The 26,711-nt window shown below is 45.1% G+C and overlaps 1 protein-coding gene and 1 pseudogene across 4 annotated transcripts in view; one reads left to right on the top strand and one right to left on the bottom strand.

Annotated features, from left to right (window-relative positions):
* PXN (paxillin) overlaps nt 1–26,711 on the top strand; it is a 62,060-nt gene that overhangs the window by 31,197 nt on the left and 4,152 nt on the right. Inside the window, exons 2-10 of one of the 3 annotated variants that reach the window (XM_081892352.1) lie at nt 3,774–4,000; nt 6,580–6,677; nt 8,007–8,146; nt 8,731–8,932; nt 10,329–10,464; nt 20,971–21,141; nt 21,514–21,687; nt 25,309–25,390; nt 26,194–26,342. In XM_081892352.1, coding sequence (XP_081748478.1) covers nt 3,774–4,000; nt 6,580–6,677; nt 8,007–8,146; nt 8,731–8,932; nt 10,329–10,464; nt 20,971–21,141; nt 21,514–21,687; nt 25,309–25,390; nt 26,194–26,342 — 1,379 coding nt within the window. Of the gene's footprint in view, nt 1–3,773; nt 4,001–6,579; nt 6,678–8,006; nt 8,147–8,730; nt 8,933–10,328; nt 10,465–14,150; nt 14,782–15,963; nt 16,231–17,179; nt 17,558–18,441; nt 18,511–20,970; nt 21,142–21,271; nt 21,342–21,513; nt 21,688–25,308; nt 25,391–26,193; nt 26,343–26,711 lie in introns of those variants that run through there. The other 2 variants (XM_081892351.1, XM_081892353.1) reach the window with 2 other exon arrangements.
* On the bottom strand, nt 20,152–20,497 carry LOC309359131 (protein S100-A6 pseudogene; annotated as a pseudogene). The gene has a single exon. The product of its transcript is annotated as a protein S100-A6 pseudogene (transcript).

Below are 26,711 nucleotides of genomic sequence, written 5' to 3'. Positions count from 1 at the left end.
GTGGGAAAATGTGCCTGCATCAACAAAGCTGCATACAGGACAGGCAACTCCATTCCCCTCTTTCTCTGGACTGTTGACCTTTGCAATTGAGAATTCCTCCTTTGGTAATTCACAGAGTGGGGTGTGCGTGTGAGAGAGAGCATGAGCGCAAGAAAACATGATTTGATAATCATTTCACGAGGAAAGTTTTTGTCATTCAGAGCCACACCTTCTCTGATAGAGCTTGAATCATAAACTGTGTACACATAGTCACACATTCAAAGAGCAACAGTATTAGAACAACTGCAGCTCCTTGCCCTCTTCTCTGAGGTATGTATTCTGCGCCTTGGGAATCCTTGCTGCATATCGTGTTCCTTAAAAACAAGTCCTCTTTCTAGGCTGTGCTCCAGTTACGTACCCTGAGGGAACTGAGGGGTTCACAGATGACCTTAGAGTCCTTCTAAATAACTTGGAGCCCCTTTAGGCTTAGGTTATGTTCAAGTGTCGTTAATATGAGGATGGCAGTAATCGTGTTAGCCTGGTTGTTTGAAAGGTATGTTGTGTACTGAGATGACCTCTTGTGGGGAAGGACTGTGGCTCAGTGGTAGAGCATCCGCTTTGCATGCAGAAGGTCTCAGGTTCATTCTCTGGCATCTCCAAGTAGGGCTGTGCATGCCTCCCATCTGAACCCCCAGAGAGCCTCTGCCAGTCAGTGTAGACAATCTGATAGTTGATCAACTGATAGCTGGACTCTGTATATGACTGTTTCCTATGTTTGTCTTACAGACAAACACATTGACACCAACATGTAAAAATGCCTGTGTACAGTGGTACCTCGGGTTACAGACACTTCAGCTTACAGACTCCACTAACCCAGAAATAGTACCTCGGGTTAAGAACTTTGCTTCAGGATGAGAACAGAATTCGTGTGGCAGCAGCGCAGTGGCAGCAGGAGGCCCCATTAGCTGAAGTGGTACCTCAGGTTAATAACAGTTTCAGGTTAAGAACGGACCTCTGGAATGAATTAAGTTCTTAACCTGAGGTACCACTGTATTTCTGAATTTTTCCTTCACAAGCATGCAGCGTGTAGTTTATACAGGCAGTACTCCTTACTCCCGAAGGGAGCGTTTTACCCTGGAGGCACTCTTTTAGTAATCTAATTAAAACAACGCCTACAACATCTTTGTCTTGAAAGACATGCAGGGTGCTCAGACGTTACTTCACCACTCTTCGCTATACATGGCAAGATTTTATATGTGGGCTGAAGTCTTGAGTTGGTGTATACTTTAAAGAAGAATTTAATAACCTGTGACAACTTCATCAGACGAGCTGGTATATTTAGTCAACAATGTGTTATTCACCTAGAAATGAATCCGTAGGTTGCAGGGTCCTCCAACTATCAACTTACTTGTTTATTGAAATCTCTTTTTGAGAGAGCCAAGGGAGATAAATAAAGCAAGCAAAAGCAGATACCCCATTGCAAAATCTCCTTGTCTGAGTGTTCAGTTTTGTATGCAGTACAGAGACATGGGTATGCAGTGTTGAGGCACTCTCCTGATCTGGCCACGTAGGTCTGGGTATGCTGAGTATCGTCTTCATAATTGGGTGAACAGTAACCTAAGAGGGCAATAATGTTTTTTCTTCCAACTCTGAACATCTAAAGATTGCTTTATGCACAACATATTTCGTTAATAGGTGCTATTTCTGCATAGGAAATTGCACATAGACCTTAACAAGTGATGAACATGAAGACTTTCCATCTGCTATGTACAGCAAAATATGTGTATGCCGACATCACATGCAGTTTTGTGCCCATAGTTTCCTTTATGGCTGTGATAGCAACATAAGAGGGAGTTCATAATCAAAATTTGAGTTCATATGGGGACTTCCGAGCAGTTTCTGAAGCCAGCCAGAGTCAACTGCCGCTGCTGCGTTTCCCGGGGACATTAGATGAAATCTGGGGACATTCCGGGGATGGAATTTGTCTGGGGACTTATTTGCAAATCCTGGGACTGTCCCCGGGAAGCATAACCCTGGTAACCCTAAGAGTCCCCTAATTGTTCCCCAGGACTTCCTTCTCAAAGCCTGGGAAGCTTCTGCTCGGCTTAGGAAGGAAGGTGCAATGCTTCAATGGGTTCAAGAACACTCTTTCCACCTTCCCAAAGCCCAGGAAGCTTTGGGAAGGAGGCAGGAGAGCACCAGTATCCTGTCAGGGGCCTGCTGCCTTCTTCCGAAAGCCTGGGAAGCTTAGGGAGGGAGGTGATACTCACAGGCATGATGTGGCTCCCCACCCCCATCGCCCTCGCCAGCTGGCACCTCTGATCCTACAAAAAAATTCACCACATGCCATTGATAGTTAGGCAGACATTGCCCTAGAAACACAGCTGGAAAATGAGCTTTGTGTGACTCAAAAGCTTACTTCTCTTTTTGAAACCTTAACTGGTCTATTGATAGTGTATTGTCTGGTTTGCCTTCAACCTTTCCTGTGCTCCATTTCTCTTTGAGAGTAGCCTGACTTGGCAAATGTCATCCATTGTTCTTTTCCTTGAAGGGTCTTTTTACAGCAACTCTGGCTGGGATACACTGCAAGTTGCTGTAGCTTGTTATGCTGCAGACAAAACCTCTCATCTGTTGCACAGTTTCGCTTCTTGCACTTTTCTTCCTCCCTTACTAAGCAAGGACAGGCTGTGCTAGTTTAAGTATCCAGATTTCTCCCTGCCCCACTTTGCCTCTGCCTTTTTTGAAGGTGCATTTTTATCTGGGAGAGGCTTTTCCTCCCCTTCAGGAATTTGCGATCTGACTCAGCATGTTGAAAGCTATTTGCAGGAGGCAAAATTGCATTTACCTGGCAGGGAACCGATCTCGTGTTAACTCTTTGCACCTGGGAAGCAAGTTTGTGGGCCGACAGAGTCCTTTCCTAGATGTCTTTGGATTTTGAGGAAGAAAAATCTTTCCCGAGATCTCTTTGTTGCACAAGGCAGTGCTTGTGGCCACGTTTTGAATGAGTTCATGACACAGAACTAGTAATTAGTCTGCTTCAGACTTTGGTGGGTTTGTCTCAGAGAGAGGCCTGCTTAGGTTCCTCTTTAGCAAAGCTGCAGGGGCTGAGGAGTCATTACTATCTGGCTTTTCTTTGGATCTTCAGGGTGCTTTCTTGTTGCTATCACCTGCTGTAGTGTCTTGGTCTGTTTACTTTTTTGTAAAGGTAAGGAAGGTTTTATTAACTGTGTTGGTGCTGTGCTGGAAAGAACAGCAGGTTTCTAGAGACTTAGTTTCTGACAGTATAGTGAAGCTTGTTGAAGGGCTTCATTCAGGATAGCGATGCCTGTTGACTTGGCTGGGAGGAGTGAAAGAAAGCGTGTAGGCCCAGAGGAATGTTTTTCAGTCTGAGGGCTGCATTCCCTTCTAGGAGACTTTCTGGGGGCTGCAGTGGTGGGCAGGGCTGCAGGCAAGACAGAGCAATAGAAGGCTTTGTTCTAGCCATGCAAAAAATCAGAGGTTTCTGCGTACACACACACACCCCTGTCCAAATCACACATGCATGCACCTTTCACTCCTGGTGAGCAAGATGCATTATCACCATTCAAGTACACATTCTAGCCAGCAAAAGCACCAGAGAAGGGCTTGGAACAGGGCCAGTGTGGCTTGGAATTGGGACATGGCCAGGTTAGTCCTGAGAGTCAGATAAAGAGGCCTGGGGGGCTTCGTTTGGCCCCCAGGCATGAGGTTCTCTACCCCTAATATAGAGAAAACCCTCCTTTTCTAATTCCTCCTCTTGTATGTCTTCTGTGCAGACGCATTGTTAGCAGACCTGGAATCCACTACCTCTCACATCTCCAAGCGACCAGTCTTCCTGTCAGAGGAAACATCTTACTCGTATCCAACTGGAAATCATACATACCAGGAAATCACTATACCTCCTCCGGTGCCACCCCCTCCTTCTAATGAGGCCTTGAATGGGACTGTAAGTGAACCTTTAGACCAGTGGCAGCTCAGCATCCCCAGAAATATTCACCAGCAGGTAATTTTGCTTGTCTGTCTTAGTTATGCTCATGGAACTGAGGGAGCCAGTTGTTGGTGTGTTGTGGAGCAACTTACTGTCTGTTAAAATATTTGTATCCCATATTTCCGCTCAGAGCTGGTTTATGGCCATATTAATAAAAGCATTTGCTCTAATAACATAACATGAAAACTTTACTGCCAAGAACTGAAAATAAATGGCTAGTGATTGTTTAATGCTTCTAATTGGGATTGGACGCTTCCTCGTTTAATTGGAAGAAACCTCTTCTGGCTTCACACTGTGCTTGTTACCAGCTCACTTAAATGCTTACATGGAAACTGACTCTCCCCTCCCCACATTGCTCTGAGTAAACATGGCAGTACTCAGCTTTAGCTGGCAGCATAATGTGAAGATTGCTCAATTTTTCTTTCGGTCTGTAAAGCTAGACCTGAAGGTTCACGCCCTGAAAACACTACTCACAGTCTCCTCACCAGTGCCCTGTCTGAAGCCACAGTGGAATGGTGCAGATCTTAATCAGTCACCTTGGGGCTTTTGAAAAAGAGATTGTAGTTTTGTAGATCACAGGTATATGAGCCATAGATCAGATTGGAGGAAGCATGAAATGTGTTTCTGGAGGGGGGTGAAGGCTAGCTCTAGGGAGAACAATTTGTTACCAGGTTGCATCCTGTTTGTTCCACATTCCAAGATCCCAGTCATGCATTGCATGTAAGTAGAGAGTGAGCTCTCAAAACTGTTTGGGCCTGTCCAAATGCGGAAGTGGCAACTTTTTGTAAAACAGGGGAGTGCGGGGAGAGTAGTTTTCTTGCATGATCTGATTTTTGTGTAGATCAGTTCTGGAGGAAAGTCACTATTCTAACAGCTGTACAAGTTGGGTTGTGAGCCTGAGTGAGCAGCTGGCGCAAGGCCATCCAATTTGTCTATATTCCTGAGGAAATAAGTGAACTGTAACTATTGCTACTTTATAAAATAAAAGGTGCTAGGGTTTGATCTGGAAGCCTGTGTGTTAGGGGTAAACCATGATTTGCTTCCTTGTTACTTTGCATGTTCCAAAGGCTGAATTCACAATGGGTTCTTGGGGTTAAGCTGCAGCTCAGACTAATCTCCAAACCCTGATCTCCCAAATGCTAAGACCAGCAGATTTCACTGAACCACATTGCTTTGCATGCACCCTGAATTGTTGTTGCTTTGTTTGTTTACAGCAAGGCTGGGGAACCTTTGGCCTCCAAACATTGTTGGACTACAGCTCCCATCATCCCTCACCCGTTGCCTACGCTGGTGGGAGCTGATGAGAATTGATGTCCAACAACATCTGTAGGGCTAAATGTTCCCCAGCCTTGCTTTAGTAGTACAACTAAAGAATAAAGTGTGCATTACATGGAACTCCATGTATCTCTCTCCTGATGGTTGAAGGAAAAGCAACATCTGGGGGCTGCATTTGGGAGCTGAAAAAGGGTCTGCTTATTCCTTTCCAGCTTATTCTGCTTTGTCATCCCCCCCGGCCCGCCCCTAGACGGCCTCCTCAAGCTGCTTTTCTTGGGGGTGGGAAGAGCACATGGGAGAAGAATATTCTGAAAGAGGCAGCAACCAGCAGGGAAAGGCTTAAGGGCCTACTTGCCATTCCTTGGCCTTTGATTTCAGTCTTCAGTGGCAGCTTTTCATTTTTTAAAAAAATGTCAGGCAGAGCTCCATACGAAACCTGGTTTTTACTCTGAAGGTGAGCTGTCAGCCACCCAAATTCATCATTGGCTATGAACATACTAGCTGACCTTAAGTAGTCCACCACCTGCCAACCTTTCCCACTAGGGATTTTAATGATGGCTTGCTGTGAAGATTACGGTGACCATGGTTGTGTTTCCATTGCAGTGCTAAGCCAAAAATCTGAGACTCAAATCTTAGCCATATACTGGAAACTATGGTCAGTGGCTTACAAACAAATTCAGGTTTTAAGCCAGTTTCAAACTGTGTCTTCCTATCCTGGCTTGTTCTGATCATAGTGTCTGAGTGCTCATATAACACAGGAGCACAGGAGAAGGGTTGTCTGCAAGTGCAGCCTTCTCATTTTGACTTACTTTTGTGTGTTAATGTGACAATTTTATAGGATTGGGGTGGGGAGCCTCAAACCCAGGGGCTGACAGTGGCTCTCCAGGTCTCTCTGTCTGGCCCTTGGAACTCTCCCCAGGCCACACCCATCCCCTCCTTTACTTTGCACTCCAAGTGTTTCTGTCTTTTGCTTGTCTGGAAGAAATATAGAGAGGGTTGTGTACTGTGTGTGTAGAAAGCAGCCTACTGTGCAGAGGTAAAATTGACATTTGTTGCTGTCCCCACTTTTGACTCTGGCTCGGTCCACCACTGATTTGAGGCCCTCAGAAAGTTGTACATGTGGCCCTCGGGTTGAAAAAGGTTCCTCAGCCCTCATTCAGTGCTTTGAATTTGAAAAAGGACTACATGGGCAGCACAGTAGTTGGGTGAAAGTCTCTTGCACAGAGCTGGTTCTAGAACAGAGATTTTGACTCATATACACTCTCTCTGTCTCTCTCCTAATAAATTTAAATGAAATGTGTAAATGGTTCTTTCTGCAGCCACAGTCCCAGTCTCCTGTGTGCAGCTCCAGCACTTCGGTGTCCAGAGAGTGTGCCATCTCTCCTTCACGTGTAAGCGAAGAGGAGCACGTCTACAGGTAGCCCACTATTCCCATGCTTACTCTCCCAAACCCCCCCTACACTCAGCAGCTTATGGTGAAGCCAGGAGCAGGTTTTGCTTGTGGTGGTCGGGAAAATATTGGGCACCCATGTTGATACCACTTCCTGTTTCACTTCAGAGCTAGTTCTTGGGGATCTTTTCCTACTGCGTTTGTGGAATAACATTCCATAAACAGGATTTTGAGGTGGCGAAATGCAGTTAACTTTCTCTAGCACAGCAGAGTTAGGAGATCAGGATTTTTATTTTCTGCTTTGCCATTCATTTTAGATCTGCCTTCGGTAATCGGGTTTTGATCACTGTATCTCCAGCTGTAAAATGGAGATTTGGGTGGCTGTCATTCCCAATTAAAGTTATTTTAAATCTGTAAAACAAAAACACTATTTAAACCAGTCTAGCAAAATGCCACCAAGGCATCTCAGACTGCATCATAAATTGAAGCTCTGTGTATGTGTGTGTGTGTGTGTGTGTGTGAGAGAGAGAGAGAGAGAGAGAGAGAGAGAGAAGGAAGGAAGGAAGGAAGGAAAGAAAGAAAGAAAGTTAGTTAGTTACTTCAGGAATATGCAGCTAACTGCAGCTCCATGGTGATGGTTCTTAGAGGCTAGAGTGGCTCTTTAAGGTGCAATGCAAGCAAAGGTGGTGGGGAGGAGCTTGGATGGATGCTGGCAAGAACAATTACATGTACTTAGGAACTTGTACCATAAAGACAAGTGAATTAAGCTGTATGCTCCCTCACTCCCAGTAGGTTTTGAGGAGAGAAATAAGAGAGAGCTCCACATCAGGTATATTCTGGGGAGGGGCTATAACTTTGTTGTGGAGCCCATGCTTTGCATGTGGAGCTCTAGATACATCAGCCCTCGTTGTTGCCAAATCAACAGTAAAACCACAAATGGGATGAAAATACAGTGGTACCTCGGGTTACATACACTTCAGGTTACATACACTTCAGGTTACAGACTCCGCTAACCCAGAAATATTACCTCGGGTTAAGAACTTTGCTTCAGGATGAGAACAGAAATTGTGCTCCGGCGGCACAACGGCAGCAGGAGGTCCCATTAGCTAAAGTGGTGCTTCAGGTTAAGAACAGTTTCAGGTTAAGAACAGACCCCCAGAACGAATTAAATACTTAACCCGAGGTACCACTGTAAGCCAGTTGGGGTTTATCACTTTTGATGACTTGGAACTGCGTTTATATAGAAGTAAAAACAGCAGCAACCATCCCTGCAAACCTATAATGCAAGTAGCTTAGCAAGGTTTAATAAAAAGATTTGTGATCAATTCGCTTTCCTTTTGATCCCTTGAACACCAGTTTCCCCAACAAGCAGAAGTCTGCAGAACCATCTCCCACCCTGATGAGCTCTTCGCTAGGCAATAACCTGTCAGAACTGGACCGATTGCTACTGGAACTGAATGCCGTTCAGCACAACCCTCCCAGCGGCTATGCACCAGGTAGGAAGCAATAGCTCTGGCAGCACAGGACAACCATAGGTAAATTTGATGGCGGGAGTCAAATTCCTGTCCCCTGATCCTGGATCTGTTGCCTGCCCCATGCACATGCTGCGCTCTGACTCCCAGTGTAACTGAGATGCCTGCAGACTTGGAGAAGACACACATTTTGGTGGTCCCCAAGTAGCCCTTAAGTTATAATTTGAGGAATTAAAGTATAGGGAACTGAAGTGCCACATAATATTCATTCTGCACTTGTAGCAAATGGGTCTTTTAGCATGACAGTACCTATATTTCGGAGCTCCCTGCCTATTTACACCAGGCAGATGCTTTTATTGTACTTTTTTGCTGCCTACTGAAAACATTTTCTTTAAGCAAAGCCTATCCAGACACAGAAAATGCTGACATGTTCTTTAATCTCCCTAAAGGTTATTGTTGATCTGAGTTATCTTTTAGATATCTTGTTTGATTGCTTGTTTAGATTGCTTGTTTAGAGGTTGGTTCTATTACAAGCAAGCAAACGTGCATTTCCTTTTGAATAAATAAAATGAATAAAAACCATTTGCCTGTGTCTTTCTGCTTATAAGATGAAGCCACTAGGAGTCCTTCATTGCCTGGTGGGACTGGATCTCACTACGGTGTCCCAGAGAACACTACCTCTTTGAACACACAATCAGCAACCCCACCGAAGGAGAAGCCCAAGCGGAACGGAGGGCACGGCACTGAGGATGTGTGCCCTAGTGTGGAGAGCCTTTTGGATGAACTGGAAAGCTCTGTGCCCAGTCCAGTGTGAGTAACAACTTGGCCACTTTCTCCCTTCCCACTATAATGCAGGGGCTCCCAGGGCGGTGCAGGAAGCGGTGGTGTCTCACGTCAGAGAATGCAATATGGGCCAGTTTCTGGTTCCTCAAAAGAGAAGGGGAACTTCTTTCCAAAGAAGAAATGGAAAACTGGGGCCCATGGGTTATGTCAGGGGTCAACAAATTTCACCAAGAGGTGAAGTGCTCTCATGAACAGGAGCAGCAAGGGTGAAAAGACGCAACCAGGGAACGGATTGGTGTGATTTTGCAGTTTACAAGAGTGGGTCTGAGAAAAAAAAGATAAAGAGACTGACGACATTTAGAGGTCAATAGTGGAAGCTTAACTAGAGAGAGGAAAAAGGAAGCTTGTGTAGAGGAAAGGGGAGCATATTGTGTGAGCAGAATGGGTTAAGCAAGCTGCAGAATTCAAGAGGGAGGAAAGAGGTTTCTGAGAGGAAACCGGAAAGCTGAGAAGTGTTGCAGTAATCACTGCAAGCAAATAATGAGTGAGCTCGAGAGCATTACATCATTCAGGAAGAAGAGAAAGGTGGGCTTTGTACATGTTCCAGAGCTGAAAGCAACAAGGTTCCGCAGCTATGACTGTTGAGAGAGAGGGAGGAAGAAAGAAAAAGAGAGAGAATTTTTAATTACAGATAGAGGAAATTTTGATTAATTAATTTTTAATTAATTAATTTTAATTAATTAAAAGATCAAGATGCAGAGGCTTGAGGGCAGAGGAAACGATGGAAGTGTCTCTTAGAAGGTACTGTGTTTGAGAGAGAGTAGCTCTGTTTCTGTTATATACAGTAGCTCTCTTTCAACTCTCAGCATCTTCAGGTAGCATTCGGAGAGACCTTGGAGAGCTGCTGCTAGTAGCTGTAGACAGTACTGAGCTAGATAGACCCATGGTCTGACTCTGTACAAGGCAGCCTCCTATGAAAGGGAAGGGGCCATAGCTCAGTGATAGAGCTGCTGATTTGCATGCAGAAGGTCCCATGTTCAACCATTGGCATCTACAGGTAGGGCTGGGAGAAAACCTCATCTAGAACCCACTGCCAATCCATGTTAGATGAGCTAACTACTGAGTTAAATGAACCCAATGGTTTGATTTGGTATAAGGCAGCTTCGTGAATCCTCAAACCAGGCCCAGATCTGCACGTAATGGATAGTTGTGCCCATGCATGCCTCAACAGGAGAGTGTACCTGTCTCCAAAAGGATCCAAAGTTTTTATCTTCTGAGTGACAAGAGCCAGATACAAGCAGGAAGATTGTGGATAAAACAGTTCGGTGGGAGGCAGGGAGGAAGCCTTGCTGCTTGTCCTTGGGAAGAAATGGCCACCTCCCTCTTCTTAGCAGTGTCTGACTGTCTTCTGTCTTTCCCTTAGTCCAGCTATCACTGTGAATCAGGGTGAGATGAGCAGCCCCCAGCGGGTCACCTCCAGCCAGCAACAGACTCGCATATCTGCCTCATCAGCCACAAGAGAACTGGATGAGCTGATGGCTTCACTTTCCGACTTCAAGGTACCCAGTCAATACCATTCTTTCCTGTCCCACTCACTTGTCAGTGTGTCGCCTCCACTTTTATTTTCCTGAACCCCTCTCCTCACGCTGCTGCATAAAGGACCAGCCCTCATTCCTCCTTTTGGTGTTCGTGTCTTAGAGCGAGCTCTACACTGGCGGCACATCTATTAAGACCTTGGACTTTGGGGTCTGTGATGCATGGATTCATTCTTGCCCTCATGGCATGCCTCAAGAGCCGTACACAGCACATTCTTTTTCTTCTACTGGTTTCAGAACTGAGCTGTCTCTTCCAGGAAATACAGTTTCTTCAGTCACACATACTGTATACTAGTTTGCACATCTCATGCATACCTTGCTAAATATGCAGGAACACTCAGCCCTGCCCCCTGCCCCCCCCAATAAACCCAAAAGACAGGATGGGAGAGAAGAAATTCTAAGCAAGTGCGCTAATGTAAAACCAGAATTGTGTGTGTAATTTATGCAGTGCTTAATTGCAAAAAAACCAACAACCTGGAAGTCATTTTTAAAATAATAAAACAATTGGTAAAAACAGTTAAAAACAAGTATTTCAAATATTTAAAAAAATAAAATCCATGATAAACTAAAAATAGATTAAAATATATGTTAAGAAGATACCACTAAGAATGGTATTTTTAATCTCTTTTTTATAATATTTTTTTATTAATTTTCAACACAAATATACAATTATATCCAATTTTTAACAAATTAATCCTTTTTTGACTTCCCTCAGCTGCTCTGACAATCATCCATATTGATCTCTCTATTTCGCATTCCTTATTTTTGTATTGCCATTGTCTTCCCTCCCACTTCTATTTCTTTCCAACAATACATCTTATAGCTCACAGTGCTTCTTGGAACCCCACTAGCATTGTTTGCACATCGCATAGACTTTTCAGATAATCCACAAATTTCCCCCAGTCATCAATAAACTTTTGATCTCGGAGATATCTAATTTTTCCAGTTAATTTGTCCAACTCTGCATAGTCTGTCAATTTCATTCTCCATTCTTCTATCATCAGTATTTCCTCCTGCTTCCATTTCTGGGCCAATAAAATTATTGCTGCAGTAAACGCATATTGAAAAAGTTTACTGTCTTTTCTTCTTATTTCCTGGTATTTTTAATCTCATCTCTCCTATTCACAAGGGTGAGGGAGTCAATGACAGCCTTTCACATGCATAGTTCAGCACAAAATCATGATAATGCCATTGTGGGAACATTCTGTTGAGTGTCCAAAAGAATCTGTTAAGAAAAGTCTGGGATAGAACAGTTTCAATATGTGCAGTTTTCACCTGTTCATGATCTTTTCCGTGTGCACGTAGCAAACCTTCAGTTCTTTCTTCCTTTTTTGCTGATTTAAATTCAGTGAAAAATCCAAGGAAGTCGTAGGAGCGTTGTCCTTTTCTGTATCGATGAAAAACAACTTATTACAAGTAAAGTTATGAGGTGTTAAATTCACATTTTACCCAGCAAATGGGGGGCAAGAACTACAACACATGTCACATGCAGCCTTTGGGATGGAATGGCTCCTTGCCAAGAACAACATAGAGGAGACAGCCTGAGAAGTAGCAGAAGAGACAGACATGCCTGTTGGATAAGGGGTGGGGGAGAAGCCAGAGAGAGAGAGAGAGAGAGAGAGAAGAGGATAGGTTCAGGCTTCAAGAATAATACCATGAAAAGGACCCCTTCTTTGGTGAGAGTAGTGTGAGCTTCATTTGATGCTGTAAAAGAAAAAGCAGAAGGCTAGGTAGGTAGAGGTGCAGAACATGGGTGAGAGATTGTGAAAGTGTGAATACAGAGGAGAGTGGTGAGGTTCAGGACATGAGCACCTGCAGAGATGAGCCATAATCCCCAGATCCCCAGCTTTCTTTTTTTATTATTTAAAAAAAGAGTGAGTTTCTATCATTTATGGAACCCTGAGACATGAAGTAAAATATATAAGTAGTAGTATTTTTGCGAGAAACTCAGCTGCTTCCCAGAGCCGTAGCTAGGTGATCTTGCGACCCTGGAAGAACCGTCCAGATTGCACCCCCTAGCCTTAGAAAGCTCTTCTTTCCGCCTCTCCTCCAACCCCAACCCCAACCCCAACCCCAACCCATTCAATTCACCCCCTATTAAAAACCTTTTCTTATGAGACAATAATCAATATTTTTATTTATAGACATATTTTAAAGCTTATTTTGCACCCTACCCTCATCTGCGCCCCTGGTGCAGACCCACCTCACCACCCCCTAGCTACAGTCCTGCTGCTTCCCCATGCTAATCACCTGACAGCTCACAGTTATGTTTTTCTGTGCTCTTGTGTGTCTTGCAACTAGCGTAGAACAGCTTGGTGCTTTTTGTTGTTCTTGTTTCTTTTTTTTTTCAAAAAAAGAGATGCCCATTTTGTTGATAGATTAGTTTGGTTGCTGCTGTCTTCTGTGCCACTCCCCCTTCAGATTTAGAAAAGCAACAGCAGCACTAACAGTAAAAACAGATATTTTAACTTAAAACAATGATAATTGTAGCCTGCTTGATTTTCACAAGAAATTCAGCATAACTAGCAAAATTTAAATAAGATATAAAATAGTCCATAATTGCAAACAAAATAAGATACAAAATAATTCATAATTGCAAACTTAAAAGCTAAAAATATATCTCCCCCCCCCCCATGTAAGCAATTATTTTTGAGAAGCTGAACTGTCAGCAAACATGCAGTACTAGTTAAAGAAATGGTTGAATTGCAGTCAATAAGCTTGTCAGATCTTCCCCTTCCTGAATGATGGGCATTCATTGTTCCCTCTAAGGTTTGTTGTGCACGTGAGACTGAACATGTGGATTCAGAACAGAGCATTGTTGTTTGGTTTAAAGGGATTCAGTCTCTGGGCCGTATCTCTTTTCTTGTGGATCCAGTTGCATGAGGACGAGCATGTCCCTTGAATCTTCTGTTGCAGGTCCTCCAAGCCTTCACTTTCATTGCTACCTGAGCAAGCAGTGGTGTGTCTGTGTGTGGTGGGGGTGGTGGCTTCTTGAGCAAGCTTGCGGCTCGTGTGTCACAGTTATGTCAAGTGATTGTTGGCTTCCGGGTTGGTTTCTGGTATAACCGACTTGGGTGACCTAGTTCTGTGAAGAGGGGAGGACAGAGACAAAACAGTGCTTGATGGCTGCCTATTGTAAGAAACTGCAGCACCCTTTCCAGATTTTCATTCTGCCTTCTTGTTCCTTCTGGCTAGCCTTAGGTTAGAGCCATTTTCCTTTTTCTCATCACTTCCTTACTCCTCCTTTCCCCTTCTTCCTCTTCCTTCAATTCTGTTTCCATCCTTTCTCCCCTCCCACATTTCTTTATCTTTTCACAGACCTCTTCTACCATATCACTGATCTCTGAACCCTCCCTGGAGCTACTTCCTGGCCCGGTTGGCTCAGATGCAGCCCATGTTCTTCCTAGTATATCTTTCCTGACTACCTCAAAGCAGCAAGCCATGGGCCACTCTGAGAGTGTTCTGTCCCCTCTGGCACCTCTCCCACTGGAGGTACTCCATATTGAAGAGGAAAGCAACAGCCCAGTCACTGCTGTGATTCAAGAGCAATCTCTCATCACCCCTTCCAGACTCTGGACTGAGCCACTGCACCCAGAGGCCTCTGCTACTCTCACAAGCTCAGACGGACCAAGCAGAGAGTCCACTTCCAATGTGAAGTCATTGCCCATTCATTCTGATGTAGGAACCCTGAATCAGAAGCTTGCAGAGCCAAAAGGACCTTGGAGGGATGAGCAGAGAGATGAAACCCAGGCTGCAACAATGCTTGTTTCAAACTCCTGCATAAGTGGCAAGGTGAAAGTGCCGTTGCCACAAGAGTTGGAACCTGTGTTTGATCCAACAGCTGATGCTCACAAAGGGATTGGCATCAACAAAGGAGATTTGGATGATCTGAACAACTCTAAAGCATCTCACTTTGCACCAAGACTACAATCAGAGGGAGGTGGTGTCGTGCCAACAATGCACAGACCTGGTCCTTTGAGTGTTGATCAATGGGAGAACTGTCCAGGTACCAGAAGCCACTTGGGCCAGAACATACTGCATGGTACTGAAGTCCAAGATCCAGCCAGGGCAAGCAGCTGTCCTGATGTTGCTGAGAAGAAGCAAGGTCCAGAGAGGATGCCTAGGAAAAACAGCCTTCAGAGCGCTCCGACGAGTGAATGGAAAGAGCCACTCTCCTGCGTAGCAGCTGCTCCAGGGTCGACGGGAAATGCCTGGAAAGAGGAAATGGATCTGATTCCTTCTTGCAAGATTCCTGTGGAGAGGATTTCTACGTCAGGCCAGGCAGGCATCAAAGTGCATGTAGTGGCGAGTGAGCTAGTGTGGATTTCTTCTGCCGGTGCATCACATTTGGCTGTGCATGGTGTGCTTTTGAGCCCTCTGAATTAAGCTGTTTTGCATGCTTCTCTGAAGTGAGACTTAGTAGTAGCTGCATGGGACTGTGAACTGGGAAAATGCTGCAGGGAAACAACTTATTTTGGCAACCCATTGCACATTGGCCCCCATGCTCAGCTCCCATAATGTTGTGAAGGCATACCAGCCGCTTTCATCCCTCTTCTTAGTGGAAAGTGTGGCCTGGAGAGAGAGAGGGCCTTGGAAGCTTATAACAATTTGAGCTCAATGGATCTCTTCCTAACAGCAACCCACTTGCTAGATTATTTGTTTTGAGCAACTGGTGTAGTAGAACATTACCTAAAAAAGGTCAAGCTACAAGAAAATCAAACCACCATAAACTAGACTGTTTTGATGCTGCATCTGTTCTCCTATCTATGGAATTATTATGAATATTATTATTTATTAAATTTGTATACCGCCCTATACCCGCAGGTCTCATGGAGTTTCACACCTTGATGAATCTGTACGTCTTGATGCTTTCACTTAGCTGGCAGTGCGGGATAGTCCAGTGTCTCCATGAATTTACAGTGCATTGTGCATGAAGATACTGCCATTGGTTGTGGTGTTTTAAAGCTGTTCCTAACACTTGATCTAGCGCATTTGGCCTAGGAACATAGGATGCCACCTTACACGGAGTTAGGCCATTGGTCCAACTACCTCAGTATTTTCTATGCTGTCTAGAAAGAGCAGCTCTTCAGGGTTTCATGGTTTTCAAGCCCTACCTGGATATTCTGGGGATTGAACCAGGGACCTTTTTGCATGCAGAGCATGTAAACTACTGAGCCATGGCCCTTCCCCTACTGCAATAAATTATTTGCTCTCCGTAATCAGTCCTGTTTGTTCAGCTGACATGGCTGACCTTGGAAGACCTAGCTCAAGGTTGATTTGCTGCTTGGGGATGGGCCAAAAGGATTTGTTGTTGTTGTTTTCATCCCTCCCCTTGAAGAGGCAATGGCTGCTGTTTTTCCTGCTCCTGGTCACTAACCGTTCTTGAGCTTGAAGCGTGTGCATCCTGTGTTTTTGTTACCACTGCAGCTCTTGTACTGAAACTGCCATTTCCCTCCTGTTAAGATAAAATCTGTAATCAAGCAGACAAAAGAGACTTCCCACGTGCACCCGATGTGCCGCGATCTCTCGCCACGGCGCAAGCTGGGCCCAGCCATATTTCACAAGACGGTCTCCCAAGACCGCTTGATTGAGGAACTGCAAGACAGGTTGGGCATCAGCAAACCTGAACAGGAGGAGTGGAGAAGCCCAGACAACTGGATGACCGAGGGAGTCATCATTATCTCCAGGCCACAGAAGAAAGAGCAAGATGGTAGTCAGCAGGTAGAAAAGGTAGAGAGCATAATGCCTTGTGGGTTTTCTTGTCTCTCCTCCAGGAGTCTCCTATCTGGTATATTGAAAATGGCTTAGAATGCATCCATACAGCACTTGTTAGCATTCAAAGTGTGGAGAGGTAATCCACATCACCGAGAAGCTCAGGAATTACCTTTCACCCTCTTGGTCCAAGAGAAGCAGCCAGCTGTGTAAGCTTCACAGCTTACTGTGCGCATCAACCATGCTGGATGCTCAGGGACTAGCTCAAGCTCAAGCTTCTGGAGTGGCAGATGAGCACATGCAATTCCTGAAATGAGAAAAGTACAGATGTGCCATCAGAATGCTTATATGAGTAAGAATCCGTCCCTGACCACCAGTGTTTCGTTGAACACCAGGAGAAAGCAAGGGGATTCAAGATGGGTTTGTTGGCCAGATGATTAACAGCAAGGTCTTAGTGTGTCTTGAGTGTTAAACCTGCTGGAAACCTACTGGAGAGTTACTTTTTGTCTAGATGACTCAGATCACCCTTACTGTTTTTCCATGCTGGCTTGTGACCTAGATCCCTCTATATGAACATGGGAACTTGCCCGTTTTCACTGGAAGGCATTTTAAATGAAGAGTGTGGGACCCTGGATTTATTAATTTTTGTTCTGTAGGTATGGCACACTCAGAGATAGAACAATATTCCAATTTTTTACTAAATGAAACATGATTTCATTGCCACAAATGTTTCTGCAGATTGAAAGTGCATAAAGGCAGATTCTGGCTATTATTCCCCCTCACGTTTGATTATACTTGACTATTGCATTAGTTTTTTATAATTTCTGCTTGTTTTGCGGCCAGACTAAGGCTCTACACTCAGAAGTGGGTCACTTCTTTCATTTCATGTTTTCTCCTTGGTCGATGCAATTCCTCTGGACTAAGTGCCTCTGGACTTGTTTATGTTTTCTTCCTGCTTCTTTCCTAGGTTATAATTCCTGCAGAGTCACCCCTCCCTCTAAGAAGGACAATTGCTGTTCCACCCTCTCCCCCACCACAGTTTCCTAAAGATGTTTCAAAGGCTGCCTCTGTCAAGGCTGCCTTCTCTTCTCCACTCCCTCACCCTCCGCCGCCACCTCCTCCCTTGCCGCCGCCGCCACCGCCATCTGTGCACGTCCCCCAGCTGCGCTATGTGCCATCAGCTCCACCTCCTCACCCTCTGCTCCAGTGGGAAATGCTTCTGGAGGAATGCCCCCCTTCCCAGGCACAGATCCCAGCAGAACCAGTTGAAGTGGCCTCTCCTTCCAAGATGGTGGTGTCAGTTGGTTGCCAAACGGATGAGGATTCGTTCTTCCCGCCAGATCAGGCATGCTCTCCTTTTTTTGGGCTCCTGACTTACTAGAATAGTGCCAGTGTGAGCCCAGCAGATACAAGGTTGTTCATTTTTTTGGGGGGGTCCTCCTCTTAGACTGAATGTTTGGGCGTAAGCTTATTCTGAGCTCACAGGGAAGAGCAACTATTTGGATGCTCAGGACAGAAAAGACATTTTAGCTTTCATAGTGGAGTACACATGAGTACACTCTGCCATGTGCGCAGAGTTGGGAGTAGTGCCACAAAGGGAATAGTGTGTGGCCCACATTGCGGGCAGTGGTTGGGTGAAGACTGAGCTAGATGCACAAAGCGGTCTGTGTAAGGCAGCTTACTATGTGTCCCTATGTGGCCCGTAGAAACGTATTGCGCAAGCAGTTTTCTTCTGGCTTTGTGAGCTGTTCAAGGGTTTTTGGGAGCATCTGAGCTGTTCCTACGAATCCTCGTGCTCCACGGTTTTAGTATGGTTGCATACTTGCTCCATGCTGGTGTTTTTATTTTTAAAAGTGCTGCAGAACCACCTGTATGCCACATAGCTGAGTGCTCAACTTTCTCCATCAAGTGGCAATGATCCCAGGGCAATGATCAGTTCCAGTTCACTGTAGAAAAAAGGCTGCATACAGGTTATGTGTGCTAAACCCACCTTATGTATAAAGTCGAGATAGCTTTCCTTATCTCACACACCTTTGTAATACATTAAATGGACAGCCATTATTTCCATTTCACAGATGTGAAGGTTTGGACTCTTTAGCCCTTCATGACATAGCTAGGACTGGGGTGCAGGACTTTCCCTGAATCCACATCCAGTGGCCTTTCTGCGGGCTTTCTCACATCACTGCAGCTTTCAGCCTGCTAGGACTCACTGTGAATTATGCTTTTCAGGTCTCATATGCTCCACCTCCGGACTGGGGCTCCCAAGTTCTTGCCGTTCGTCCTCCCACTCCTGAGAAGGCAGGGCATCCTCTCTCTCTTTTTTTCTGTAGCATGGTGTGTGGGAGACACTTCCCTTGGCATAGATTTGATTCTTGCATTGGTAGAATTGCAAGTTTTCCGCAGAAATGCAATTTTGTGCTTTTTCCTAAGGCTCAGCCTGCTTGTTTCTAATTAGTATCGGGAAGCGACAGTAGGTCTCTTAAAACCAGCATGATTTTTGAGAGCTTGTGGCATGACCTTTTCAAGGACGTGAATTTAGTGGCTGGAGAATGGGAGAAGAAGCAACAAACGTTCATGCAGTTTACCAAGTAAAAAGTATGAATGTCTTCCCAGCATGTATTGAGCGAGGCATTTTTAAACAAGGTATCAAATGCTCAAATGTATTTAACAATCCCAGGGAAGAGAATATATGTTTGTTAGGACTTGTCCTTTATTTTTTGCTGTGTTGCTTGAACATATGTATATCACAAGAATAAAGTAGAATCATTTTCTGGGAGGACTGCATGCTGTGCCCCAGTCTTATCAATCACCAGTCACCTGTGGCGAGTAAAAACTGACCACATGTTAACCAAGCAGGAAAAGATGTACAAAATCTGGCTTACTCTCTCTTCTTTTAGGCCATGACTAACTAACATGTGTGATCAGGTGGGCTAGTAAAAAACAAACAGACTACTAATATTTGCAGACTTGCATGTAAACCTGTCATTCTAACCAAGTCAGTAAAAAGTCCAGGAGGAATAGTTTGAAAACATTTTATACATCAACCTTTTTGAAGCTAAGCAGGTCTGAGCCCATTCAGTGTCTTGATGGGAGACTTGTATTTATAGCACCTTGATTTCATTCATGGAAGAATATGGTGTAGTGGTTAGAGTGTTTGGCTAGGACCTGGCAGACCAATATTGAAATCCCCACCTACTCATGAAGCTCACTGCGTGACCGTCGGCCTGTCACAATTTCTTAGCCTAACCTACCTCACAGGGTTATTGTGAGTATAAAATGGGGCAGGGGATGCATGTCGTACCTTGAGCTCCCTGGAGGAAAAGTTAGATAGCCAATATAATCAGTAAATAATAAATGGGGAATGCAAATATAATAAATAAAAGTTCTGCTATGTGAATGACTAATACCTACTCTGTGTCCTTTGGCATCACACAGAGCAGCCTTCACCAACCTGATGTTCTCTAGATGCTTGATTAATTTATTTGTTTTATTAAATTTATATGCTGCCCTTTCCCTTGAAGTGGCAAACCCTTTCCGTAATAAGAATACAAATAAAAAGAAAATTAAACCAAATTTTAAAATTGGTAAAAACAATAAAACATCAGAAGCAAATTTAAGAGATGATGGGAGTTGTAGCTCAATGGCATCTGGAGGGCCCAAAGCTTCCTCATCTCTGCTTTAACCCTAGAAACGCATAGCGAAGTTAGTGTGTACACGTGTGAGGATCAAAGGCTCTTGTAAGTGTGAGGTGTGACTTGTAGAACAGCACACGTTTCCCATCTGCCAACCTTCCCTGCACCCCATGTGTTAATTGGAACAGAAGGACTTACACCAATAGACTGGCTTTTTTGTTTCTTTTTTACAAAACTTAATTTCTTTTGGACGTGAAACTGCCTACAGAGGTATAATCCTGAACCACGACACCTCACCCCACTGGGGTGTACATTTACGAACTCAAGCTTCATTGTAAATCATTGCCAGGGCACCCAGGAAAGTGACGTATTCCTGGAAGTTCACCACTTGGTCCCCATTGCAGTTCAGATCTTTCATTAATGCCTGTATCTCTGCATCCTGCAATTTCAGCCCAATGGTGAGCTCCTGCTGTATCAGCTCCTTCAATTCCTTCTTGCTTAGGGTGTTCTTATCGCCATCCTTGCCAGCGTAATTGTGGAAAGTGACAATCAGCATGTCAGTAGCTTGGTCAAGAGGTGCTGCCATGGTGAGAGATCAGAAGCAAGATGGTCCAGTGCTGAGTGGCAGGAAGAGAAGTGGTCCATCAGTAGACTGTGGTGTAACATCTCACGATCTTAAACCAAGTCACACATTCCTTTGGCTGATGTTAGAGCTGGAATTGTCATTGTGTGGATGTCTTGCATATTGTGGCACTGGCAGAGAAATCTAATTTAGGAATACGGTTTTATTGTGTTTACCTTAGTTTACCTTAGGAAACTTGAAAGCATGCTCTGAGCTCAAACAGCCTTCTCATTTTCTTTAATCTGCCTATGGGAAGAGCCTTTTCTTGTAACCACCTAATCCATGGGTCTGTTAATTCGAGGAGACTTGCTCTGACAAAGCTGCTGGAAACCATTCATCCTAGCCTTCACTGTGATCCCTTCACCAGCTTCTGCAATTACACTGTCCTTTCTGTTATATGTTAATGGAGGCAGGAGGTGGCTCAGCGAACTTCCACAGGGAGAGAAGAACTCTAGCATGGTTCTTAACTTTAATAGTCTCTGCTTTGACCCTCTGTTGTTGCAGTTCATGTCCCAAGGGAAAGGTGGAAACAACTACCCATCCACGACTTCTCCAAAGCCCGGCAGCCAGTTGGATAGCATGCTCGGAAGCCTCCAGTCAGACTTGCATAAACTCGGGGTAGCAACGGTTGCCAAAGGTGTATGTGGAGCCTGCAAGAAGCCAATTGCTGGACAGGTGAGTGTCAGGGACAACTCCCACTTGTTGAGAGTCTCAAGCTACAACTGGGAGGGCTTTAAAAAATCATATGGATGAACGGACTGGCGATGCTGAAGAAACTGAAGTACTCTATTTATCCACTGGCTAGGTACGCTGTAAGCTCCTCCAGTGACCTCTACCCTGCCCATGAGGGACTGCCCTCTTCTGAGATGATAGGTAATTCAGTTTTCATGCTACCCCAGTCCAGGGATCCACCTGTTAGTAGAACGTCCTCTCTCATTTGTTCTAGACTCTGTGCTTTTTGATGTCTTTGTCACACATATGATGCCCATACTTGAGAGGTGGAGCATCTGCTGGAGCCAGGACCGTTTTTTCCTCTCTCTTTCCCAGGTTGTAACGGCGATGGGGAAGACTTGGCACCCTGAACACTTTGTCTGCACCCACTGCCAGGAGGAGATAGGATCACGTAACTTCTTTGAGCGTGACGGCCAGCCCTACTGCGAGAAGGACTATCACAACCTCTTCTCTCCTCGCTGCTACTACTGCAACGGTCCTATCCTGGATGTGAGTTCATGGCGTTTATGTGGTTTTATTCCTCTGGCTGTCCAAACTTACACTTTCTACCTTACCGATCCCGTAGCTATGCACACATTTCATTTGCTTGTGCAGTGGGTGCCAGTAATCCCACCCTAGTCACTGTGGTTTAGAAAATTAAATCACAGTGGGGGATTTCAGCCCACCTCCAGCATGTAGGTCTCCTCTGCATCCAGCCCAACAACCTCTCCACAGGTCCTGCCCATACCCCCATGCTGCTGAACTGCAGTTTCTAATCAGCGGAGTAGTGGGGTTGGGGTTCATGGGGGAGGATACCTTTAAACCTCCCTTCCTCATAATCTTCCCCCAATCCTTGTGCTGGCCATCTGATCAGGGATTAATTTCCCCATTGCTGAGCTGTAATCTTGTAAATTCTGATCTCTGTGTACATATAAGATCACAAGGCGAGAAGGTTTAGAATATTTATTTTATTACTACTTTTCTACCCCAACCTTTCCTCCAAGGAGTTTAAGGTGGCACACAAAGTTCTCCCCCTCCTGTCCTTAAAACAATTGTGTGAGGTAGGTTAGACCAGGGGTCCCCAAACTAAGGCCCACGGGCCGGATAAGGCCCGAGGGACTCGTTTATCCAGCCCGCAGTGCCGCCCGCTGCTGCCGCCCACTCTTACCAGTGCTGTGCTGCATGGCTGCCCACTTCCGGGTCGGAGGAGCCCCGGAAATAGCTTGTGCGCATGCACAGGCATTATTTCCGGTGCATATCTGGGGTGGAGGAGGCCCATGCATATGCGCACAAGCTATTTCCGGTGCTCCGCTGACTCGGAAGGGCACCAGAAATAGTGTGTGCACACGTGTATGGGCACACACTCCTCCGCTCTCCGCCCCACTGCGCAGTCAGCACTGGAGACACCGGCCCGAGGTGCGGTAAGTTTGCTGTCCCCTGGGTTAGACTGTGACCGAATGACTGGCCCAAGGTCACCCAGTTGCCTTCATGGCTGAGTGGGGATTTGAACCTAGTTCTACACTCTAACCACGCTAATGTCCTAGTTCTACACTCTAACCACGCCAATGCACTGACTGGTAGAGTGAGCTGCTCATGGAGGAAGAGATTGCTTGCTGTGTATCACTTATCTGTTTTAACTTTTATAATGCTTTATATTTCAACCGAAATACCTGTCCGCATCCCAACAAAAATAACATTTAAAAAAATACAATACAAATTCTGCATTCCGTAGTAAATACAGTGCTACTGTTACTGCCTCTTTCTCATTGCACAGCACAGAAATGAAGTGAACTGGGTGTGTGAATAAATGAGGAGGGTGGGTGTGCATGTGGATGTGCTTGTACCATTATACATACACTCCCTGGCTACTTTCCCCAAGGGAATATGGCCTTTGGGCTGCTGGGAGGGTGGAACTCTTCACCCTTGCCTGTATACATGCATGGGCTTCCCTTAAAATGGCCAGTGAGCTCCTAGCAATGTCATGGGTTCATGTTGTCAACACTGCTACATCAGTTTCCACATTTACTTACGCGTGGCTACTTTTCGTATTATATGGAAATGCTCTAGTCGGACACAACTGGAGACTGGCAACACACACATTGGGAACAGCGAGTCTAGGAGTTAGACGCCCCCATGTGGCAGGTTGAGTGACACCATTCTAGTGTTAGCTTGGGTGTTAGCAATGGGATCCCCCCTCATTGTCCTCGGTTCTCGAACGTAATTCGTTCCAGAAGACCTTTCGAGATTTGAAACGATTGAAAACCGATGCTCAAAGGGCTGCCTGCAAATTCAATTGAGAAAATTGAAAAACACACAGCAGAAGCCATTCGACTTCCGAGGTGCGTTTGAAAATGGAAGCATTTACTTCCGGGTTTTTGGTGTTCGGGTTCCGAAATGTTCGTTAATGGAGGCATTCGAGGTACTACTCTATGTGAAACAGCTGGATTCTGTAAATACAGTGGTACCTCGGGTTACATACGCTTCAGGTTACATACGCTTCAGGTTACAGACTCAGCTAACCCAGAAATAGTACCTCGGGTTAAGAACTTTGCTTCAGGATGAGAACAGAAATCGTGCTCCAGCAGCTTGGCAGCAGCGGGAGGCCCCATTAGCTAAAGTGATGCTTCAGGTTAAGAACAGTTTCAGGTTAAGTACGGACCTCCGGAACAAATTAAATATTTAACCCGAGGTACCACTGTATAATAAATTGAGATGATCTGTCAAAACGAAGTGAAAGAAGTGAGATTAAATAACCATAGAATCCCATATATGTCTCTCTCCCCACCTCACCCGCCAGTCTCATCAGAAGGAGCATAGGAGCCTTATGCTAGGTCAAACCACTGGTTCATCTAGCTCAGCACTGCTTCAATGAGTGGCAGCAGCTCTTCAGAGTTTCAGGCAGGGGATACTTGCAGCCCTTCCTGACCAGGGATTGAACTTGTGCACTCTTGAGTGCAAAGCTGGTGCTATGCCCCTGAGCTATGGAAAAAGCCCCCTCTCCCTTATGACTGCCAATTTTACTGGCACTGAACTAGGGTTCAGAGTGGACACTGCACAAAGGATGCTGCTTAGTTAAATTGCCACATCCCTCGCCTACTTGCAAGATGCAATTCTCTAGATTCCCAGAGGTGATGCTCATGCCCTTCGGTTTGTCAGTTCCACTCTACCACCAAGAAACCAGTCTTGGTGGAGGGAGTGGCATAGCTTGACAGGAAAGCAGGCAGGAAGATCCTGAGGAATCTCAGGATCAATCCAGGGTAAAAAGTAAAGAGTTCCCTTGCAACTTCTTAGGCTGTAATTGCAAAATATGGAAAACTAGAATTGATTCATAACAACAGGCTTTGATTGTATCCTTGGCCATATTTTCAGATTTTAGATGCCGCATTAAACACAACAACTGATGTATTGAAAAATTGCAGCGGGATAAGGAGAGGGATCAATTATATTCCCAATTTTGTGCTTGAAGGGAGGAGAAGAGCTTTCGTTCACCTACATCTTCGCACTCCATTCTCTTTTTCTTAGTTTTATCCTCATTTATGCCTTAGTGTACTGTTTCATCTGTTTGCATTCTACATGGGTGGGGCCCATGAGCAGACATACCACAGCAATCAGCCAGTTAATCTCTGTACACGTCCCAGGATGTCTATCTGTCTGCTGGGGAGTTCATTGACCTTCCAAAGGCAACAGGAGAGAGAGATCGAGATCGGAAATGCATGTTCATGAAATTCTGGGCTTAATCCAGCCAGAGATCACATTACAGTGGTACCTCGGGTTACATACGCTTCAGGTTACATATGCTTCAGGTTACAGACTCCACTAACCCAGAAATAGTACCTTGGGTTAAGAACTTTGCTTCAGGATGAGAACAGAAATCGTGCTCCGGCAGCACGGAAGCACCCCATTATCTAAAGTGGTGCTTCAGGTTAAGAACAGTTTCAGGTTAAGAACGTACCTCCGGAACGAATTAAGTACTTAACCTGAGGTACCACTGTATTGGGATGTTAATAGTCCAGTTTCCCAGGGTCAGAGGATTCCTCCCTTCCTCCCCTTGAAATGCACTCACCGTGTTTCTTTGTATTTTTTAAAAAAGTTTTGGCTACTCATTCATGGTTTATGGTTTCTTTATATCAGAAAGTGGTGACGGCGCTGGATAGGACTTGGCACCCTGAGCATTTCTTCTGTGCCCAGTGCGGAGCATTCTTCGGCCCAGAAGGTATGGTCCCTGAGGGCTGATCCACAACTTGCGTGGCTTGCTTATTTTCAGATGTGTAAACTGTCTCCCAGGTATTGAGCTTGAGGTCTTGTGAGCTGACATTCAAGTGCCGCGAGTGGAATTTCAGCTCAGATTTGCCATTTCTCCCTTGCAAGTCATTAGTTCATGTTGCAGACACTGGCAGTAATGGGCATGCATAAATGAGCTTAGCACAGGCAAACACAGTCCTCCCCCTGGCATTCGGATTGCATAGACTCGTGTAGCCTTGCTCCCCAGGAAGTGGAAGTGTAGTGTAACAGCACTGTTCTCAGCCCCAATAGGCTGCTTCTTTGGTAAGGCCAATCCTGTTCATGTTTACGTGGAAGCAAGCCCAACCCCATTCAGCAGGGCTTACTCCCAGGGAAATGTGCACCAGTTTGCACATTTGCAGTTGCCTGATGATGAAGAGTGCTGATTCCAGCTTTGACGGTCCTCTCCATTTCTTAGAATCTTTTGGTGATGCCTTTCTTTTATGTCTAGGCTTTTATTTTTGTTTATTAATTTTTTCTACTTTCCCCCCTTTCTGTCCCCCCACCAACTTTTTATTTCATACAAATATGTGTAATTTTTAAACAGCTGTTTCTGTTTATGACAGCAGTAACTTTGGGGTGTAAATTTGTTCATTTTTATTGAATGTTTTCTATGTTTTTTGAGTTCCACATTCAGATTTGGAAAAACATTGTATAAATTCCTAAAATAAAAAGGCCAGGCAGATACTAATTTTCTTCTTTCTTTTTTTGCTGCTTACTCTTCCACCCTGGCAGGTTTTCACGAGAAGGATGGCAAGGCCTACTGTCGCAAGGATTACTTTGACATGTTTGCTCCTAAGTGTGGAGGCTGTGCCCGGGCTATCTTGGAAAACTATATCTCTGCCTTGAATACCCTTTGGCACCCTGAATGTTTTGTCTGTCGGGTAAGAGCACTTCAGGAATTCATTCCCCTTCCGTTCCATTCGGCCAGCTGAGGACATCTATCATCCTGACCAGTCTTGGTGCAATTCATGGGTCACCAATGCAGTGCTCTTAGGCACACAAGTGCCAGCGGAGGCCTTTCTTGGTGCCCACAGGGTTCCTTCTTTCTCCTGCTGAAATTATGCTTGTAAGAAGCTTTTCATTGCAGACAATAGGCGGCTTTAAAAAAACTTAATTGCTGGTGGTGGGAGAGGATGTGCGTGCATGGTTGCATTGAGTGTGCATATGTGTGTGCATGGTTGCAATGTTTGCATGATGCTCACAACAGTTTCTCCAGTTTGCAAATATGCCTGGGGGGTTGGAAAGATTGG

This window comes from Podarcis melisellensis (assembly GCF_964234715.1).
Source record: "Podarcis melisellensis genome assembly, chromosome: 16".
Classification (NCBI taxonomy): domain Eukaryota; kingdom Metazoa; phylum Chordata; class Lepidosauria; order Squamata; family Lacertidae; genus Podarcis; species Podarcis melisellensis.
This window is presented reverse-complemented; position numbering and strand designations above follow the sequence as displayed.